The 12,730-nt window shown below is 50.9% G+C and overlaps 1 protein-coding gene across 3 annotated transcripts; it reads right to left on the bottom strand.

Annotated features, from left to right (window-relative positions):
• Nucleotides 1-254: 254 nt before the first annotated feature.
• LOC146041957 (rho guanine nucleotide exchange factor 19-like) lies at nucleotides 255-12,437 on the bottom strand. Of its 3 annotated transcripts, none has more exons than XM_083161831.1 (14): nucleotides 12,370-12,437; nucleotides 12,177-12,202; nucleotides 6,728-6,932; nucleotides 6,389-6,459; nucleotides 6,038-6,279; nucleotides 5,392-5,552; nucleotides 5,153-5,305; nucleotides 4,760-4,889; nucleotides 4,606-4,680; nucleotides 4,287-4,379; nucleotides 3,116-3,276; nucleotides 2,671-2,832; nucleotides 2,073-2,169; nucleotides 255-419 (listed from the first exon to the last, which is right to left on the bottom strand). In XM_083161831.1, exons 1-13 carry the CDS (start codon nucleotides 12,408-12,410, stop codon nucleotides 2,106-2,108), a joined length of 1,584 nt encoding a protein of 527 aa, XP_083017957.1. In that variant the 5' UTR covers nucleotides 12,411-12,437; the 3' UTR covers nucleotides 255-419; nucleotides 2,073-2,105. The 3 variants fall into 3 exon arrangements, with proteins under 3 accessions (XP_083017957.1, XP_083017956.1, XP_083017958.1); XM_083161830.1 differs by lacking the exon at nucleotides 12,177-12,202 and adding an exon at nucleotides 7,702-7,971 and having other exon boundaries at nucleotides 12,370-12,429; XM_083161832.1 differs by lacking the exons at nucleotides 12,177-12,202; nucleotides 12,370-12,437 and adding exons at nucleotides 7,702-7,976; nucleotides 11,097-11,188.
• Between the last annotated feature and the right edge of the window lie 293 nt (nucleotides 12,438-12,730).

Below are 12,730 nucleotides of genomic sequence, written 5' to 3' on the forward strand. Positions count from 1 at the left end.
ATATGTAACACGGGGTCATTAGTCCGATCCACCACCCTCTATGTACAATAGACAGAGCGACCTTATAGGAGATAAGCAAGCCCGCGAATGGGGACCTGCTCCGCACACCAGTCCATGATGACAGGAATCTGGAAGCGATAGGACTCTGGACAGAGAATGCCACCAGAGCTGGAAAACATGACCTAATCCTCCGCTCCTCACTGGAAATATCCAGAATGTGCCAAACGTTCCATCCAGAGAGTCCTACCGATAACATGGAGTCTGCGTATCCAAACCAGCGGCAGCAACGTTCAGGTATTCCTCAGGGCGGCCCATCACCTAAAATCCTGCAGGGTAACGTCCAGAATCTTCCAGAGGAAATCACGGTCGAAAAGGTTGCTGACCCCGGCATGAAGACGATCAATATCTCAGAATGACCCCTGTAAAATAACGTCAGCCATTGCCAGACCCACTCTGCTAATTAGCGGGTACGTTATAACCGTAGCTGGATTTTACAGCGTGAACAGATTTGGGAATTGTAAAGGCATTTATATTATATGCTAGAGCAGCATCTTTCAACTTGTGTGCCTCGAGCTGTTCTCAAGTGTGCCCCCGGATCTAGAGGTGCCCAAACCAGCTTACAGCCGCCACCACCAGGTCAACTGATATTTACTGGTCTCTTCTTTTCATTGTAAGAGGACAATTTATTTTTGTTACCTGTGGGGACCAGTGTAATGGTTTTATATATTGGGACCAATATATTGTTTGTATTTTCCTGTGGAAATCTCATGGTGTTCCTTGGCAATTTTAAAATCTTATTTTGTGTGCCACCCGGTAAAAAGGTTGATCGCTGTGCTAGAGGTTCCACCATGCAGCCCTAGAAACACCCTAACTATCCAGGTTTTAAGGATAGCTATGGTTAGGGTAAAGACATACTTGCCTACTTTTGAAAACTAGTTTCAGGGAGATTATAGTTGGGATGAGAATTTTGCACAGCGCCCCATTGAGGGGGGGGTGTCATGCTCCACCCAATGGGTCTGTCTAGATCCATATATGGAGAAATTGTGAAAAAGGTTGTGAACGTGGCACCTAGAAGCGTGGGTGTGTACTGCTACATCTAAGAGGAATATTTTAAAATAACATCATATAAAAAATATAGATGAGCCCCAAAGCAGTTAGTAAGAGCTACTATACTTGGTAAAGTGCTGGGAAATGGCGCTGATGGTCTCTCGTTCCTAACAGTGTAATGTGGGTAAGGTGACATGAGGGAGATTGCTAGACTAATGAGGGAGAGAGGGAGATTGCTGCTATGTCAGGGAGTCTCCTGCAGAATGCAGGAGGGGAGGCAACTATGCGTAAAGATGGTGTCATCTGAATGAATGTATTTAATCACCTGTGCACAAGCAGGGATATTCTGAAAACCTGCACTGTCTGAGAACCCGTTATATCCTATATTTTATGCCGCCGCTTTAGCAGCCCGTACCGGGGACGGATCAGACCCATTGCCATGAAATGACAAGTTACAGAGCAGACAGCTCCTGTTCCGCAGCTTCAGTGTGACAAACCTTTGTTTGCCCGTTTCCTGTGACACCGCTGTGAAATGTTTGACAAGTGCCTGCTCTCAATTTCAGGCTTGTTAGTAAATTGCTTAAGGACAGACAGCTTAATGTCAGCTGAGTGGACAGTAGCTGCAGGCCCTTCTCACAGACCCGTCCTGCACACTCCGCATCAGTGTTCTGCTGGGAACACTTCAGTGGAGAGCAGCAGATTGCGGTGCTTTATATGGCAGAGGAAGTTATCAGGGAACCATTGTCATTATATCTGTGGTGTGTTATTCCGGGCAGGCTGGGACCCAGGGACTGTATACACCCATTGTGCAAAGACTGGAAGCCTCCGGACACCTGTGCTGGGTGAATAAACACAGCAGGGAGCGATATAAAAATAGCCCTGGGAACTAGGGAGTGCTGCTATTTGTAGTACGTGACCGAACAGTGAAGACAGAGTGTTCCCCCGTTACCACCTGAGGGGTGTATAGTATGCACAGAGTTGTATTTGTGTATTAGAGGAGGAGTAAGCGACAGAATAGGACTCACCCTCAGCAATGCACGGGCCTGGGCCCCCGACACTCAGCAGCTCACGTCCAGCGACATCTGCTTGGTGATCTGAGATATCCAGTTCTCCTTCTCACGCCTAGATCACAGGGAAACACAGGATAAACCTAATAATGCCACCAGGAAGAGTACTGCCAATCAGTTTCCTCCACCCCGGCGAGCCGCACTTCCCTTTTCCGCCACTGGTGGCAGAAGTGGGGATATTTGTACTGCGCAGTTATTACACACTAGCTACCCCCTATGTAACCAGGACTTTATAGTATCCAATTATTCCTCTTATCTACCATCTCCATCAGATATGAAGTTTGGATTGCCCTATTTTCAAGAACACTCCTTTTACTGAAGCTTTATTCTGTAACAAGATGGCTACCATACACGGAGCCATCTTGTTATGTTAGATACAACTATTACATTGTGACTTCCTCTTCATCTCTACGCCATCCTGTGCATCGCTGTACAGACACCAGGGTGCGCACTTGGGCTGTGTAGTGCACCTGGGCTGCCATTATACTCTGCACCCTACCACCAATAGCACACACATCTCAATAAGAGTTTATTAGATCTGCGGCAGCTTACTCACTCGCTGGGGGCCTGCAGGATGATCTCACAGCTTGGGCCGCCATCGGTCTGTCTCAGGCGTAGCAGGAAAACCAGGCTGGGTAGGCCGAGAGCCTTGGCTTTCACATGGTCCGCTTTCACCTGCCCTCTTCTGGCATAATCAGTCACCAAGAAGCGTCCGGTGCTGGGGAGAGAAGGGGAGCGTGTAAATGACACCCGTGGCTGATGAGGCGTTACCAGCGTCACACAGAGCCGTTTTCCTATTTACCACAGAGGGATTTGCGGTGACACAAGTAGTTTGGAAATTAGACCAGTCCCTTAGGGGTGGTTATTACACTACAGAAAACAAATACATGCACCCCCACATACACGACATACTCAGGATATCCGTTAGAAGTCTGTATGGATTAAATAATACCACAGAAACCTCAATGGTGAATCCCGCACCCCCACCCCACAACACTTACTCCGCTCTGCAGGACAGAAGCAGCAGATCACTGAAGAGATGGAGGTAGATGTGTTTGCTACTGAGGTGCGGCCTGTGACCGATTCCCGGGTCCTGGAAGAATATTCTCACCAGTTCTCCATGTGTGATGAGGACACGTCCACGGGAGACCAGCGGAACAGACTACAAAACACAAGAGGAACTGGAGTTACAATACAGCCTGACAATGACGTCTTCCATCCATACAGCCTAGCGTGGCAATGACGTCTTCCATCCATACAGCCCAGCGCGGCAATGACGTCTTCCATCCATACAGCCCAGCGCGGCAATGACGTCTTCCATCCATACAGCCCAGCGCGGCAAAGACGTCTTCCATCCATACAGCCTAGCGCGGCAATGACGTCTTCCATCCATACAGCCTAGCGAGGCAATGACGTCTTCCATCCATACAGCCTAGCGCGGCAATGACGTCTTCCATCCATACAGCCTAGCGCGGCAATGACGTCTTCCATCCATACAGCCTAGCGCGGCAATGACGTCTTCCATGCATACAGCCTTGCGCGGCAATGACGTCTTCCATGCATACAGCCCGGCACAGCAATGACGTCTTCCATACATACAGCCCGGCACAGCAATGAAGTCTTCCATACATACAGCCCGGCACAGCAATGAAGTCTTCCATACATACAGCCCGGCACAGCAATGAAGTCTTCCATACATACAGCCCGGCACGGCAATGAAGTCTTCCATACATACAGCCCGGCACGGCAATGACGTCTTCCATACATACAGCCCAGCGCGGCAATGACGTCTTCCATACATACAGCCCAGCGCTGCAATGACGTCTTCCATCCATACAGCCCGGCACGGCAATGAAGTCGTCCATACAGTACATATGTCACCCCTGCAGTTCTCTGAACAGATTCCAGAAAACGTAAAAAGTTTCAGCGCCAGAAAACTGGTTCTTGTTGGATTTCGTTTTGGACATGAAATCCAGGTGTGGTCCATACGGCGCCTTAATACAAATTTACATACAATGGTGATTTATGTGCCATACTAATTAACATGCAATGCTAAAGCATCATTAATGAAAGTGCAGATTTCTAGCAAGGTTTACATGTATGTTAGGACAAGCCGCTGCAGGTAAATTTGTATCGCTCATCGTGACTGGCAAAGAGATAAACAGTCCTGACCTTCATGTTGTGGAAATCCATCTGCTTCTCTAGTACGATCAGCTCCTCTGTCTGCACCATGCACCTCACCCCCTCGTTACACTGCGACACAATCTGCACACAGGAAACGCCAGTCAGTGGGTGACTTACACAACACCACTATTGGTCGACACGTGGAAACTGCGGGTGAGGTTTTTTTTTTTTTTCAAACCAACTTTACCATCCCAGTGCGCATAGAGAGAATATAAGTGTTGAGCACAGTGAGGGGACACAGTACACTCAATACAGTTTTATGTTGACATTTGCCGATGTGGTTCCTAGACTGTTGCTCTGCTCTCACCTGCCCAACTGCCGACACAGCATTCCTGACAGAAGACGCCAACGCCGACTCACTCTGCGATAACCTCAGGATATTCTGCAAGAAGGAAAACAAAATCCCATTAGAAACAAATACATCAGCAAACGTCCATCTTGACAGGCCGACTGCTCCCCACCTCCAGCAGGATCTTCAGTCGAGTTATACGTTGAAATGGGAGGACCAGGAAGGATTTCAGGAGTTGCCTCTTGCACACCGGCTGCTCCTCTAGTTTCTTGAGAACCTGCAGGAACTTTCCATTCTCTCGGCTGTCATAAAACGATATAAGAGGAATAAAATGTCATAGAGCCCAGAACCCATATACTGTGTTCTGAGAAGAATCTCCTTAGCTCAGATCTTGGGAAGAAGTAGTGTGGGGAAACAAGGCACCCAGCACTGAAGACCTCATGTGAGCAGAGAAGTATCAGATATATATAGGTTCTCTGATTTAGTTTGGATAAGGCCGTGTTGGCATGGGAGGCGTGTAGGATGGATGTGGTACATAATATAGGTCTTCTAGGCCCCGACTTACACCAACTGCTGCATAAGCCTCTCTTGGTACATCTGGTTGGTAACGTAGGGTATGTAGACTCGATGGAAATCGGGACAGTGTCTCAGGACCCGCTCTCCAATGCTAGACAGGAATACGTCCCTCTCCAGACCTTCCTCTAAATCCAGCAAGAAGCTGAAGACATCAAAGAGCGTGAAGGCAACAATTTATCAGAGCTAAAGAGAGATCGGTTATAATAAATCCCATTCACATACACTCACCTCTCACTGACCGCCCGGACACTGGGGAGATTAGAGAACAGCGTGTGCTGGTCAGAGATGAAAAGGCATTCTGAGAGCTTGCGCGATTTCTGGAAGTGACTGATGACTACAGACAGGCTTCGCTGGTAGGAGGCCTCTGACGTCACCACCTCAAATATAGCCTGTCGGAAGAATGGCAAGAACTGCGTATCAGACGGGAGAACGACAGACAAAACACGGCAGAAGTCAGTGTTCTGCCAATGGGTTCCAGGCCACCACAATTAGTGACTTTTTTAGGTCTGTAGGGAATTATGGGGGAGTAATGGAGGCTTGTACTTAGGTTTAGAATGCCACCAGTAACTCAGTGACCAGGCTTGGGAGTTCTGGGATGCGTTGGACCACTGGCAGTCTGGGTACCATGACTAGTGAGACTCTCCAGCACTGGGGATGATCAAGTTTGATACAGGGAGTGCTACTTTGTTCCTCCTAATTTCCAGGTTTGTGCCAAGTAAGCTATGGTCTAGGTGAGATGATTGATAAAGGATACCCCTGCCATCTATTCCAGGAGATGTTACGGTACCTTACTTTCAATAATGTTGGTCCCATATGACCACTCTTTAGAAATCATTGACGTGTATCCTAAGATCATCACCTCACCACCACTTACCTCCTGGAGATGCTTCTGCTGAGGGCTGATAGTCTCCACAATTCCTTTCCCCTTCACCTCTGGTAGCTCCTGCCACAGAGACGATGAATAATGTCGGCGGCTTATGTCACTGTGGTGCACCCTGAGCAGAGAAGAGGATACTAAACCAGCAAACGAGAGAGACACGTCCAGGGAGAAGACTGTTGGGGAGAGGCCGGGGGCCCCATTTGTGTAATACACACAGTAGTCTTGATAAAGGGGCTCTGAACAAAATGACAAAAAAAAAAAAAATTATATATATATATATATTCCTAAACATGAACCCCAGAAAGACAACATGTGGAGTCCCCCAGAAAGCTGAGCCATACTAACGTGTGTGCACAAACTTGGACTCCTTCCGTTTAAATCGACCAGAATCCTTCTTCATTAGTCTTGCAATAAAGCTAAGTAGAGAAACACAACGATCAGCAGAGAAGCTCAGATCAATGAATTGATCACATATCAAGACTCTCTGAGGAACTGCAAAATAACCTCACCATTCTCCGGCTTCCACAACGCGGCCCAGAGCTCTACTAGGCCAACTGAGGAGAAACCCAGCAGCTGCGCCATACCCCAAAATGTGAGCTGAGAACCTTTACCCTATAAGATATACCAGCCACACATCCCCAACATCATGGCTGCTTCACTGTGGTCCACACACATCCCTCATACCTGGGCTCCTGGGCAGCAGGGGCTGTGTGAGTCGGTGCCTCCTTTCTGGTCCTCTCCTGGGCCGGTCTGTGGCTGGAGGTGCTGGGAGCAGGCCCAGCTGAGGCATGGAGTGGGGATTCCACGTCGGGCATAAGGCGAGCCATCTTACTGGCAGGAGGTTGGTACAGGGGGTTATTGTAGACTTTGGAACCAGCAAGGTCAGACCCTGCAAGATACAAATCATAGCCATCCACCATTGTCCAGCCTTCTGAGGGAATTAGTCTACACTAATGGCATGGAACCCATCCTCACAGTGCTGCCAACCTGGAACCTCATGTACCTGCTGGACATCGCCAAAATGGGCGGCACCTATACCAGGCATAAGTTCCCATGTCTCCCTAGTGTCTATAGGACAGTAACAGGACAGGGGACGCAGTATCCGACCCACTAAGTCCCGTGGCGTCTATCAGTACGTGGATCTCTAGGCCACACAACGCCGGCCATGGCAGGACTGGACTCCGACCAGCGGCCATTGTTGCAGAGAGCTAATCTCTTTGTTACACAGATCCTGCCTGTATTTGTTTGGTAGCGCGGAGTCCTCCACCTCCTGTGCTGTGGAGAGGGTAATCCTGTTATAAAACACTTTAACTCTTCTCTCTGTCATCTTTAGTGATCACATGAAAACACAATCTTTCCTGTGAGGTGTGTTACCGCCACACTAATCCCCCTAATCCTTTATATAAACTCTGCTACAATAGGACGGTCCTTGTAACCTGGGGGAGGGGGCACGCGAGGACCTGGGACCACGCTGCAGAGTGATGCACCCAGGAGAGGCCATCTGGGACCTCGTCTCTCATACATTGGTCATACTCCTAGTCTGGTTCCGGAACTGCCCGCTGGGCCCTAGGTTGCCTGGTCTTGACATGGGTACAGTATATGCTGCATTACAGGAACACTGTATATTCTCCTGTGCCATGTTTGGGGGCTTATTTTACCTTCCGTGTGGTCCAGGTCTCCCAGGCGCTGTGGTGTCACAGGCAGGAACGTGATGTCATCATAAGACTTCCATTTTCCACTAGAAACCCATTTACCGACCTTCTTGCGCCGCAGTAATCCGTCCAGCAGCCGCCGCTGTTCCCTGCGTTCGCGCAGAGTCACCACTGGTCGGGACGTCTCGGGGCAGGAGGCGCACCTCTTCACGGTCACATCCACCGCTGCTGGGGGAGATGGGGTGTACGTGCATTTCCTGCAGAACATCTCCATTTCTGGACTAGGAGATATGGCTACAATGGGCCTCTCATCTCATCATGCATACAGTAGTACATCAAATACAGCGCCCCCCAGACTGTCACAGGGTAGTAAAGAAGGTGTAAGGCAGTGATTCCCAACCCTGGTCCTCAAGTACCCCCAACAGTACACGTATTCCAGGTCACCCGGCAGGTGCACTCATTACTCTTTGCACATTTTAAAAGATCCACAGGTGGAGCTAATTATTTCACCTGTGATTCTGTGTAGAGACCTGGAAAATGTGCACTGTTGGGGGTACTTAAGGACCAGGGTTGGGAACCACTGGTGTACGTGTTTGCATTTCTACATCACAGCACTGAGGACATGGGCTGGAGTCCCACCATGGCCATGTGTGGAGTCTGCATGTTCTCCCCATGCTTGCGTGGGATTCCTCCAGTGTCCTCCTATACGCCAAACATATACTGGTAGGTTAATTGGCTCCTTCCAAAAATGAAGAATCTAACCTACTAATGTTTTTGGGGAGTGTTATGGGAGAACATATAAACTCCACACAGATAATGCCTTACAAGGGAATCGAATTTATAACCCCAATGCTGTGAGATTGTAATGCTTACCACTACGCCACCGAGTATGGAAGCCTAATAATTACACACAAGTGGTATTGTGCGGTTGTCTGAATGTACCCCATAAAACTAGATAGTGGGAATTATACGCCTTACTATATATCATACAGCAGTACCAAGGCCCAGGATAGAAGAGAAACAGTATGCATACAGAATAACCACATTCATACAGCGGCGGTACTGTACACCGACAAGCCATCCAGGGACAGACCCATAGATTGTGTGTACAGGAGCTGTGTCCCCATATAGTTCTTTATAGAAATTACAGCACATCCCATGATGTGTCACAGTGCTCCCTCTTGTGGACCTGTGCGGTACTATCTGTGCCACGGCTTCCAGTGTGACTGTAGTCCTGTGGGTATGGGTCATTAAGTCTCCAGCAGTTAGATCGACATGCAGAAAGGTCGTCACGGGTGTAGGTCGACAGTTTTTTTTATACGAATGTCGAAACAGAAAACTTGGAGACTGAAAGGTAGCACTGCGTCCCCCACCACGCCCTAGTGCAGTGGTCTCCAACCTTTTTTGGCCCGTGAGCTACTCGCGGCAAAATAAACCACGCGAAGAGCTACTAAGATAAAAAGAGAATTCTGCCTAATAACTAAATAATGCCCTTTACACATTACGCCACACACTGTAATGCCCCTGACACATTATGCCACATACCGCAATGCCCCAGGCACAATATGCCACACACTGCAATGTCCAATAAGCCGCATACATACCTCCCAACACTGGAGGCAGAGAAGGAGGGACATCTGCGGGTGCCGGAGGCATGCGGTCGAAATGAGGGGGCATGACCTACTTTCGTGGCACTCTTGCAAAGACACATCCCCCATTTTTCTGCTGTGGGGGAATGGCCAGCGCTCTGAAAACTGCTGGCCATGCCCCCAGCCTCTCTGATAAACACTGTGCCATATATACACGTGCCACCAACAGTGCCAGGTACACAATGCCCCCAATACCCACAGTAATGCCATAAACACAATGCCCCCCTAATTGTGGTGCCATTCTAAATAAATTCTCTGGCGGTACTGGGTGCGAAAAACGGGTGCTGCCATTGAAAATGGGGGTGTGATACACATATGCCTCCAATAGTGCAGTGCCAGATACATAGAGATATATATTTAGCCAGATGTGTCACTCATCCCCTGTGTGTGTCACTCATCCCCTGTGTGTATAACGCTGGGCGGAGTTACAAGAGTGATTGACAGCGTTGTACACACATAGTTCCTGCCCAGCGTTATACACAAACCCGCCCCCCCCCCACCTAGGGATAGACCAGCATTATACACCCCCTTTGAAAACACCGCCCACAGCCAGGGCTACAACACCCACCCACCATTATACACCACAGCCAACTGGTGTAGGTGAGCAGCGGGTTTGCCAGTGCACACACACTCCCTAGGAAAGTGGGTATGCAGGCACAACCCCCCCTGGAGCAGTGTGTATGCCCGCCCTCCGCCCGCACACACCGCCCTCGCTGGAGCAGCGGCTATGCCCACACACACACCCCACCCACAGAGCGGCAGGACTGTCCACACCTCCCACCCCGTGAGCAGCGGATCTGTCCACACTCCCCCCCCCCTCCTTCCCTGCGTGTGCGGGCAGACCCGCTGCTCCGGGGAGTTGCAGGCAGACCCGCTGCTCCAGCGCGGGGGGTGCGGGCGTAGCCCCTTACGACGGTGTGTAGAGTGCGATGAATCACACACACATATACTGTATATATATGTATATGCCCCCACAGTGCTAATTTCCCAGCAGCAGCTGTTGTTGCCGAGTGGGGAGAGGACCGCCCCCTGCAGTCCTGTCATATCACCGAGGGGAGGAGTGCATAGCACACCGCGCGTCTCCTTCCCCTGTCACTTCCCTGTGACTGGGACGTCCTCCAATCAAAGCTCGCAGGCCGGCTCCTGATTGGCTGCCGGCCTGCGAGCTCTGATTGGCGGATGGCCCAGTCACGAGGATGCACAGTGAGGGGTAGGAAAGACGCGCGATGCGTGCTCTCCTCCCATCAGAGGGAGAAGGGAACTGGCACCGGGTAATAAAGGGAATGGGGACAGGCGGCTGCAGAGTGGTCGAGCCACCCGGATCGCTGCCGTGAGCTACCAGAAGCTTGCGAGCGATGGGCTGGCGACCACTGCCCTAGTTACCGCACACGTCGACTCAAAAAAAACCACAGTCGACCTAATGCTTGTGTCAAACTAATGACATGTCGACCTAATGACCATATCTTAGTCCTGTAGATCTAGAAACCAACCACTCCATTATGACTGGACTACAACACAATCTGATAGGCCTCAATAGCCTAAGCATGGTGCACTACATATAGCAGCTGTGCTGTAGAATAAGACCAGGTGCAGAGCCTTACATATAGCATTGATAATATATATATATATATATATATATATATATATATATATATATATATATATATTATCTCTGTGAGGCAGGCCCCACCTGCACTGGCCTGACTGCCCCAATACACAGCCTGTTACACAGAGCCCCCCTCACCCAGTTACCTGTCTCCCAGGAGGGAGGGCCCCACCTGCACCGGCCTGACTGCCCCAATACACAGACACCTGCTACACAGAGCCCCCCTCACCCAGTTACCTGTCTCCCAGGAGGGAGGGCCCCACCTGCACTGGCCTGACTGCCCCAATACACAGCCACCTGCTACACAGAGCCCCCTCACCATGTTACCTGTCTCCCAGGAGGGAGGGCCCCACCTGCACTGGCCTGACTGCCCCAATACACAGCCACCTGCTACACAGAGCCCCCTCACCCAGTTACCTCTCTCCCAGGAGGGAGGGCCCCACCTGCACTGGCCTGACTGCCCCAATACACAGCCACCTGCTACACAGAGCCCCCTCACCCAGTTACCTGTCTCCCAGGAGGGAGGGCCCCACCTGCACTGGCCTGACTGCCCCAATACACAGCCTGTTACACAGAGCCCCCCTCACCCAGTTACCTGTCTCCCAGGAGGGAGGGCCCCACCTGCACTGGCCTGACTGCCCCAATACACAGCCACCTGCTACACAGAGCCCCCTCACCCAGTTACCTGTCTCCCAGGAGGGAGGGCCCCACCTGCACTGGCCTGACTGCCCCAATACACAGCCACCTGCTACACAGAGCCCCCTCACCCAGTTACCTGTCTCCCAGGAGGGAGGGCCCCACCTGCACTGGCCTGACTGCCCCAATACACAGCCACCTGCTACACAGAGCCCCCTCACCCAGTTACCTCTCTCCCAGGAGGGAGGGCCCCACCTGTACTGGCCTGACTGCCCCAATACACAGCCACCTGCTACACAGAGCCCCCTCACCCTGTTACCTGTCTCCCAGGAGGGAGGGCCCCACCTGCACCAGCCAGACTGCCACAATATACAGCCACCTGCTACACAGAGCCCCCCTGACCCAGTTACCTGTCTCCCAGGAGGGAGGGCCCCACCTGCACTGGCCTGACTGCCCCAATACACAGCCACCTGCTACACAGAGCCCCCTCACCATGTTACCTGTCTCCCAGGAGGGAGGGCCCCACCTGTACTGGCCTGACTGCCCCAATACACAGCCACCTGCTACACAGAGCCCCCTCACCCTGTTACCTGTCTCCCAGGAGGGAGGGCCCCACCTGCACCAGCCAGACTGCCACAATATACAGCCACCTGCTACACAGAGCCCCCCTGACCCAGTTACCTGTCTCCCAGGAGGGAGGGCCACACCTGCACCGGCCTGACTGCCCCAATACACAGAGCCCCCCTCACCCAGTTACCTGTCTCCCAGGAGGGAGAGCCCCACCTGCACTCTGGATTTAAGTAATTTAGGTTGCCAGCTCCCATACAATCCAGGCAGAATCCAGTTCCCAGTCAGGCTTTTGTACCCTTTGATGTCCTGTCAGACATTGCATGTTTTCAAGATAGCTTCAGAAGCTCCAATCACTCACCCTAATCCTTTTCACCTGTAAGGGCTGATAATGAGTCTGAGCATGTCTGCAATAAAGTGTTACCTTTGTGTGGTAACGAGCTGCCAGTTGTCAGGTAATAATTAGTATATTAATTGCTGCAAGTCAAAAAAGTGTCTGTGAAACTGGTGTGCGCCCTCCTCTGATAGCTGTTACACCGCCACCTGGTGCTCAGACATATGCACTACACCTTCCTCA

This window comes from Crinia signifera, chromosome 19, assembly GCF_055691185.1.
Source record: "Crinia signifera chromosome 19, ASM5569118v1, whole genome shotgun sequence".
Lineage (NCBI taxonomy): Eukaryota > Metazoa > Chordata > Amphibia > Anura > Myobatrachidae > Crinia > Crinia signifera.

Excerpts from the sequence above, each read along its gene's own strand:
- LOC146041957 (XM_083161830.1), bottom strand. The coding sequence starts at position 7,969 with ATGGAGATGTTCTGCAGGAAATGCACGTACACCCCATCTCCCCCAGCA. Across the intron at positions 5,553-6,037 it reads AGCAGAAGCATCTCCAGGAG|GCTATATTTGAGGTGGTGAC; the intron begins GTAAGTGGTGGT and ends TTCTTCCGACAG. Across the intron at positions 3,277-4,286 it reads TGGATTTCCACAACATGAAG|TCTGTTCCGCTGGTCTCCCG; the intron begins GTCAGGACTGTT and ends TGTGTTTTGTAG.